The 8,900-nt window shown below is 32.3% G+C and overlaps 2 protein-coding genes across 2 annotated transcripts; one reads left to right on the forward strand and one right to left on the reverse strand.

Moving 5' to 3' along the window:
• Window positions 1-683: 683 nt before the first annotated feature.
• On the forward strand, window positions 684-3,577 carry LOC120265972. The gene is made up of 3 exons (XM_039273916.1): window positions 684-1,285; window positions 2,101-2,373; window positions 3,048-3,577. The coding sequence occupies exons 1-3, from the start codon at window positions 719-721 to the stop codon at window positions 3,351-3,353; spliced, it is 1,146 nt and encodes a 381-aa protein (XP_039129850.1). The 5' UTR covers window positions 684-718; the 3' UTR covers window positions 3,354-3,577.
• A 334-nt stretch (window positions 3,578-3,911) lies between these two features.
• On the reverse strand, window positions 3,912-8,461 carry LOC120264631 (acid phosphatase 1). The gene is made up of 4 exons (XM_039272456.1): window positions 8,408-8,461; window positions 5,171-5,577; window positions 4,870-5,082; window positions 3,912-4,311 (listed from the first exon to the last, which is right to left on the reverse strand). Exons 2-4 carry the CDS (start codon window positions 5,533-5,535, stop codon window positions 4,134-4,136), a joined length of 756 nt encoding a protein of 251 aa, XP_039128390.1. The 5' UTR covers window positions 5,536-5,577; window positions 8,408-8,461; the 3' UTR covers window positions 3,912-4,133.
• Between the last annotated feature and the right edge of the window lie 439 nt (window positions 8,462-8,900).

Below are 8,900 nucleotides of genomic sequence, written 5' to 3' on the forward strand. Positions count from 1 at the left end.
ATTGGCAAATTTATTATGATGATCATGATTGGATGTTTCAGATTAAAATATTATATATCTTATTTTACACTGTATAATTATTTATGCACAATTAAAAAGAGAGATGATTTCCAATCGTTGAATTTTAATCTGAAATATAACCATAAGGAGAATTGAATTCTATGGATGTTAGTTAAAGATGCGGGTTATATATACAAACATTAAGTCATCTAGAGCCGTTCTTAGAACATCCCAGATATTAAAAAGCATGAGAGAAAAACTGCATGAGAGACACATAAAGAGTTGGTACAGTAATAATAGTTTGAACAATAAGTTTTAACTGTTGTGAATGGTTCAAATCAAAATAATATGTATTCCATTTTTATTATACTATTATTTTTAATCATAATAATTCCAAATGAAAAAGTAATACAAATTCGTTAAGATCCAACAGTTGGGATTATCATCCTTAGAATTTAATTCTAAGGACTGGCGTACTAGATGAGCCATCTATATATATTCATATAATTAAAAAGTTTATTATATGGGTTTAAAAAAATTCATTTTATCAAAGTCAAGCCATGAAATGTTTGGGAATAAAGATGCAATTAAAATAAAATTAAAAAGAGGAGGGAGTAGTGAGTAATTATCTATTTTTTAAGGGGGTGGCAAGTAAAAATGTAATTCAGTATTCTTGTTCTCTCTCTCTCTCCATTGTTGAGCTTCCTCTCATTCTCTCATGGCGAAGCCTCCAAACCACTTCCTCGCCGGAATCCGCCGCCTGTATTCTAAGCAATCCTTCTCTAGATCCAATCCCTCAGCTCCGGTATTCCGGAATCTCTGCTCCAATCCATCCCCAATCCATCCTCCTTTTCCGAAACTCCCATTTGATTCCCACCTCGGTGAGCTCCTCTTTAAACCCTCATCTTCAAATGCTCTCCTTTCCCGAATCCTCTCCCCTAAGCCTTTCAATTCGAGGCGTTTCACCTCCGTTTCATCGTTCAAGCTGCCGCCTTTGCCTTCGAGGTCATTTTCTGCTAAGAGCTTTGATGCTAAGGGGAGTCTTGTTGAGAAGCCATTGACGGCGGTGAAGGAGGTGCTTTTGAGGTACCGGGAGGCGGTGGGGTTGCAGATGGAGGCGTTTTGGAGTAGGAACTATTTGATTCTGGTTGGTGCAGGGGCTGCGGCGCTTTGCATTGTGCTCTGGAGGATCATGTTTGGGGTTGCCAGCACTTTCGTTGGGCTCTCGGAAGGGATGGCCAAGTATGGGTTTTTGGCTCTCGCCACTGCCATGGTGGCCTTTTCTGTGAGTTTTTCCATGCTAATATATAGTTGGTGTTGCAAGTGCGTGGATACTTTGAATGGAATTGTTGCATTGGTTTTACGTGTGTGGTAGCCTAGAAGGATGCCTCCTTGATGTCCACTTTCATTGTTTTCTTAGCAACGAACACAAATGGTGACTTTTTGCTGATGTTGTTGTGTGTGGGTAAGTTTTTAGATTGTTGGTATAGAATAGTTGCATTAGTTTTACTTGTCTGAAAACCTAGAAAGATTGGTCCTTGATGGTCGGTTGCATTGTTTGTTTACAGAGAACACCAATGGTTCAATGAAACTCTCTTTTCTTGATTGCTTTTTACTGTAGAGATGTTCAGTGTAATGAGGAACATGGGGTGTGATTTTCAGGGGATTTGGTTAGCGAGCTTAGAATTTTTATTTTGCTTACTTTGAATCAAGGACATGTTAGAGAATGGGATACTGTACCCTTCATGAACTAGAGTGGGTGGTGATTTGGTGATTAATGGAAGAACAGCTGTTGTTATAACAAAATGTTGTCAAGGTATTTAGCAATTTTTCTTTTGTGATAGAGATTGAGACTCTATCTCTTATTTTTGCTGATAATTTTGATAGACTTCACGATCCAAGGCTCCTGGCTCCTGCCTATGTTTTATGGCATCAGAAAAGTCATGAGACTATTTCATGAGCACATAGTAAGCACTAAATTGAATGTAAAGCCTGCAAATTATTTGATCTGATCTATTTGTTTTGTTCTACCCATTTATTAGTAAATGTTTGTTGTTTTTGTTTTTCAATTTGATTCAATTATTTACTCTTTGTTTTTAGGGTATGTATCTTCGATCCAGATTCACTATCAATCCTGATAAGGCTTATAGAATTGCAATGAGGAAGTTAAATACAAATGCTGGGATTCTTGAGGTTATGGGTGCTCCTCTGTCGGGGACAGACTTGAGAGCATATGTTATGTCAGGAGGTGGACCTAAGCTGAAGAAGTTTAAGTTGCGGTTTGGTGGCAAAAGGTGTTTCCTTATTTTCCCAATTAGAGGATCTGAGAGAAAGGGCCTTGTAAGTGTTGAAGTCAAGAAGAAAAAGGGCCAGGTTAGCATTTAACTTATGTGAATGCCTATGTTTCTAATGAGGCAACATGCATATATTTATGAATTTAAATATGGGTATAATTACAATGCAGCCTGAGTTTTTTTCCTATTCCAGTTATCATTGGCACAAGAACCATGCTGCTGATGCCTTTATTTGATAAGTGAGACCTTATCTCCAACATGACAGTAGTCATATGCTATTTTTAATGTATTTCAAATTACTTGCTTTTGCTTAAAATATAAGATAGGCTGCATGCTTTACTGAGGGCTCTTGTTTGATACTGTAATGAAAAATGTAATTATCCATTTACCTACAATTTTGATCCGGAAGATATCAGCAGAAAGTTACTGAACATTATTCATGCAAAGACATGACAGATTAGGCCTTGCATCTATTGGTCACACATGGTTCTAGACTGTATGAATAAAGTATCATCCATCTTTCTTCCCTGGGTTCTTAAAATTTAGGTTGAACTGATGGTGGTCAACGAGATTCAGTTCATTGGAACTGTTCCTTTTCCCTGCATCATTGTGGCTATCCATGAAAGAATACTTAATTGCATGAATGCCTCCTATGTTGAGGCTGGTACATTTTCCTGTCTAGCTGTCTGACTTCTAATAGGTAGCTGATAAATGAAGTACATGAAGACCTAAATTTTACCTTATGTATTGCAGTATGACATGAAGCTTCTGGCAGTTGATATACCAATGTCAAATGGGCCTGATCAGCGATTATTCCTAATTGGAAATGAGGAAGAATATAGAATTGGTGGAGGATTGATATCTGAACTGAGGGATCCCATAGTAAAAGCAATGGCTGCGGAGAAGGAGTTTGAAGTTCTTGATGATAAGGAGGAGGAGGAAGATGAAGCAAGAGAACTTGCAGAGGCGGAAAGAAAGCAGCGTGAAGAGGAGAGAAGAGTGGAGGAAGCTGAAAAGAAGCAGCGAGAGGTTGAAAACCTTGAGAAAGCCACTACATAGATAGAAATTTCAGGTAGCTGCAAGTCTCTTTTTCTGTGATTTTTCTGATGAACAGTAGCAGTGATATGCTCCCTTCAAGAAGCATTTTCACATCAAGACACAAATAAATTTTGTATGATATGATATTCACAATATTGTTTCATTTCCTGTCATTCGGTCTTTGTTTTCAATTTTCACTACTCATGAGGCTTATGAAATACTTAATAAATACAGTTACATCCATACTTGGACTTCAACAATTTTATGAGCTTCCCTTTTTAGTTTTTATCATAATATTTTATTTGATATAAAGTATACATTGCTTGGTAGCAACCAAAAGAGTATCTGATAAATAGTTACAAGGAAAGTTCCTGCACCCTTTCAGCATTTTTGTCACCTTATACTATTGTTAGGCACTTTTATGACAAAAATGAAATAATTAACTTCTTATTTCTTTTGATTGTTTGATAATCTGACTTCTGATGGCACTTCATCCTTTATGCAATTTTTTTTCACACTTGAGGACCTTTGTGCGCCATCAAACCGCAGAGCTTGCAGAAACCACCATGTGGATTTCTAAATTTTTTCTGAAAAAGAGGAAGTAGTAATTTGCCAATATTGTTCTTCACTTGCTTTCTTGAAATTTCATCTTTTGACTTACAATCAAAATACATATAGAATGATCATGTCATTCCTTTGCTTAGCACCCCTTGATAGTTGATATCATATTGAAATTGATACAGTATAAGACTATTTTCTTTTTTTGCATTGTCAACTAGGAGAGAATGCATGTCCTAGTTTCTAAGGGACAAAATACATGGGATTCGGCAGTTTAAAGGTGCGTGTGCCCGAGCATTCTCCTCTTAGGTCACTCCACTGATCTCCAATATTCCCATGTATTCTGTATCCTTCTTCAACTAATTGTTTCCGAATTCTTGATTTGAATATCGTCGCACTCTGTCCTTTATGTGTTGAGTTTCTGCAAGCATAAAAGTCTCCGAGTTATTATCAGTCTATCGACGTGTGTTGCATACAGTATTTCATTTATCTGAGAAATTTGAAATTCTCCAGTTGCTAAATTATGTTGTCATATTCTGAATTTTTGCTGCAAAATGTCACTACTATGAGCAAGCAAAGAACTTAGGCTCTGTTATGTTTTTCTTGTTTCAAATCTTGTGGATTGCAACTCGAGGAGCCAAATTTTTCGTATTATCTTCGATGAATGAAGAATATTTCTCTACAGTCATTTCACTATTAGTGATATTTTCATGCAGTTGTAATTCTTTTTGTCGTATTCCAATTAGAATATTGATTTGTGTACTTAATTCTTTCTCCTGAAAGGCATATATTCTCCTGCTAAATTCTGTTATATCGTTTTCGGTTTCTTACTTGTGTACCCCTCAAAATCAAAACATTTACATATACAGCCCCCCATATGCACTAACTAGCTACAAATTTTGCAGGGAAATTGTACAAAACAAAACATAAAACCCTGCTTTTTTAATGATTAGAAATTAAATTTAAAAAAGAACATCACCTCATCATAAGCTGCTCATGGCCAACAAATCCCTGCATGAACAAATTCATAGTTGTTGATGGTCCTAACAGCAACTCATCTCTTCCAGTGATCAGGAACACCTTGAAACCATTCTCTATCAAAGTCTTATAAACTCCAAGTATTTGAGGAATTGCAGGACAAGCTCCTTTCATTGCCCAGCTCTTAAACCCTTGAGGATCATAAGGATCACACCTGAAACAACCCAAAATAAAAATGTGAAAAGAATACGAAAAAAATAAACAAGTGTTCGACAAAATGCCACAGAGAACCGATGCATCACCCGAACCGTTTTCCTTGATAGTAAATGATGTTTGAAATGCAGGTATCATCAACATCAAGAATCCAAGCATCTTTGTCGTCGTCTTTAACGACTATCGAGCTCAAGAACTCGTATATCTGATCAACGACCATTTCGACATCCTTGTTGTATTGGCCGCGAAGCATGTAAGATTTGACATAGATCAAGCAAGCGGTCGGGACCGTTGGCCACGGCTCCATGTTGTTCGCTTCGACGGCGAGTCTCCAGCTAAGACATAGTCCGTTATCAAGATTGAATTGAGTTGTTGATATGGTTGAGCTGATGACGTGCTTAAATCCACTGGCCATGACCAGAAGTAGTAGCAGTAGTTGCCTTAGAGACTTCATGAATGCTAGGAAATGGTACTCAACTACTCACTCTTTAGTTCCCTGTCAAAGCATGCTTTGTTCTCTTATACAACTAGCTTTGGAGATTTTGCATGTGTAACCCTATAAAAGTGTGTAATTTTTTGTGTATGTGTGCATTAAATCCTATTTGTTAGTAACACCCTAATAAAAATCAAATGTATTAATGTGTTGTTGTGGTCAATGGTTAACTGAATCTTTTCTCTTGTACTTTTTATATTTGTTGAATCTAATTTGAGGAAAAAACATATATGATTTTTATGAAAATGTGTAGGTGATTATGTATTTATATAAGGGTAGATATGTAATTAAATACTAAAAATTGAAAACATAAAATTTTAGTATTTTTTGCAAAAATATGAAATATATATTTTTTTAAATCAGAATAATTTATTGTTAATAAAAATAAGAAGTAATAATGAATAAAAATTGTGATTTTTTTAAGTGTACACTGCACTTATAACTCTAGGTTGGTTAATAGACCATATCAAACCTTAAATTATATCAAAATGCAACTTTAAACACATATATTTGACACGTCACAAGTATATAATCTCCAACCTTAAAATATTATTATTACAAGAAATTATATCATATTGGGTTAAAGTTCAAAGGGTATAAATGACAATTTAATATAAGAGAGTATAGGTGTATTTCTTTTAATTAAAAAAAAAACAAAAAAGTTTAAAGAAAACTATCATGGGTTGGCCTTTGGTGCAGAGAATTCATCTTTATGAAAAGGAAAAAAAGTGGAGAAAAAGATATATATATATATATATATTTATTTATATTTAAGTTTAAATATTCTCAATAATATTCATGAATCACATTATACACTCCCACTTTCGGTGATGCTTTCATTACAGCTTTTTTATAATATTTAAATTTCATAAAATAAATATTTCGTCTGGAATTATATACCAAAACATTTTAAAGTTAAACCAATGTGATTTTTTTTTTGAAAAGTATGTACAAGTAGAATTCAAACTCTTAATTTTTAAGTAAAAAAAATAAAATACCAATTACTCTTAATTAAATTTTTTAATTTATATTTATTTATATAAAAATCATACTCACATTCGCAATAAAAAAACTAGTTTCAATTCTTACATAAATAAATAAATACACGCACGTATATATAATTTGTTTTACTATTATCATGTATAAGATATGTATAGTATAAAATATCTCAATATATATAAAATATAATTTACATAAATGAAAATAATCATATCTTGTCTATAAAAACTCATAATTGCACATAAATTATTTTCAATATATAATTCTTTTCAATAAAATTCAGTTTTTTTTTTATACTTATGAGTATATATATAGAGAACCGGTAATCCAGGGACATCTCACAACAATCATTAAATTATCATCTAATGGTTGTTGTTTTATTATAAATATAACACCGGAGGTGAGGTTAGTAATGAAACAACAACTGTTAAAGTGATTTAATAGCTGCTATGATGACGTCCCTAAATTCATTTTCTGTCTATAGAAAATATATTGTGACATATATATAATAATAATAATATATTAAAACCAAATATATATATATATATATATATATATATATATAGATTCCTACATAGGAGCTACTATTTTAGTTTTTTTAGTTTTACAAAATTAGGCCAACCATTTTGACCTTTTGGCATTCCAACATGTTTGTAAGGATGAATTTTCTTTGTTTGGTACAATAGCACTTTGGTGTGTCGGAGACATGACTTTCTTTCAAAATAAGTTGGGAAAAATTTTGCACCTTTATAAATGACCACGACATAACTTATTAAGTCACTAACAATAAAGATGACATTGAACTTAAATATCTTCATTTAAATATTTATCTAAAAATAATCATTAATAAAGAAATATTATCAATACCTAAAAATAAAAGTAGGAAAATTATATGCAAGCGCCAAAAAAAAAAATCATTAATTGTTTAATTTTCTGAGTTATTTTACAATCTAAAATAAAATCATAATTTATTTTAAATCACATAAAATTTAACTATAATTAATTTATTTAAAACTTGAGAACATCTAAATAAGTGAATTATAGTTTGAAATTTACAGAGTAAGTCGAGCTTTACTAGTTATATTTTGTATTTATTATTTAAGTTTTTTATTGACATACCTTTAAACTTCATCATCTAAAAAGTTTAATGAAAATAATTTCATATATATATATATATCACGATAACAAGTTATTAATTTTAACTATTTAAGGCTGGCTATATAATTTTTTTTATTCTATATTACTCTATCAACTATTAAAAGACTTAATAAACTAAGCTTACACTATTTAGTCTGTCATATATTTATATATATATATATATATAACATATACACACATTAAAAAAAGGTTTATTTGCTAATTAAAGTGAAGTTAATAGAAACAAAGAAAAAAGAAAAAAATAATAAAAAAGAAAAGGGGGAGATACTCACTGTAAAGAAAGGAGTGTGGCATGCATGAATGACAAATGAGTGGAGAACACATCAACTAGCAAATTGATTTGTCATCCACTCAAATCAAATATGTACCAAAATTGACTTATTTCTCCAAAGTGGAAACCAAATCAGCCCTTGAACGAAAGTGGTTTTTCTTTCAAGATTCTTCTACCCACCTTACATTCTTATTGGGGTAGAACTACAACAACTAATTTGAAATTCCTTCAAGGATTCACCACTATAACAACCGCTTTCTTTATCCATATCAATCTCAATTTTTATTATCATAAAAAAAAATTATTACATAATATCAAAATATCTCTAAGTAATGAACCAAAAAAAAAAAAACTTTTTTTTTTAATTGTGAAATTTTAAGTGTATAAGAGAGACAATAATAATACCTTGAATGAAAAAGGATGGGAAGCACAAGTACAAAGATCAAAGAGAGTTGTGAGTGTTAATATGAGAGCTTGATTAAGGTTTGAGACTTGGTGTGAATTTATAGGAAGAAGAGGGAAGCAATGAGATGTGGAGGATTTAAAATTACAAAGATGGAGGGAAAAAGGAGGACCTCTTTTGAATTTTGAGTGCCATTTTGGTGCACCATAACAAATCCCAAATGGTTGCCACGTGGCCCCACTAAGTTTTGGCTCTATCCCAATTTGTTGGATTATCATGATTGAATATCTTAATTTTTTTAATGAATAATTCAGATTGGGCCGGGTCAATTCCGGCCGTCGATTTATCTAAACTTGTAATTTTTTATAATATAAGGGAAAAATTGTGAAGTTTGAATTTTTACTAGAATTTTGTTGTTTATTACATATCAACTCACATATAACAGGAATAAACAAAATTGTATAATGGTAAAATTATAAAAATAAATATATAAAA

Source organism: Dioscorea cayenensis, chromosome 7 (genome assembly GCF_009730915.1).
Source record: "Dioscorea cayenensis subsp. rotundata cultivar TDr96_F1 chromosome 7, TDr96_F1_v2_PseudoChromosome.rev07_lg8_w22 25.fasta, whole genome shotgun sequence".
In the NCBI taxonomy this organism is placed as follows: domain Eukaryota; kingdom Viridiplantae; phylum Streptophyta; class Magnoliopsida; order Dioscoreales; family Dioscoreaceae; genus Dioscorea; species Dioscorea cayenensis.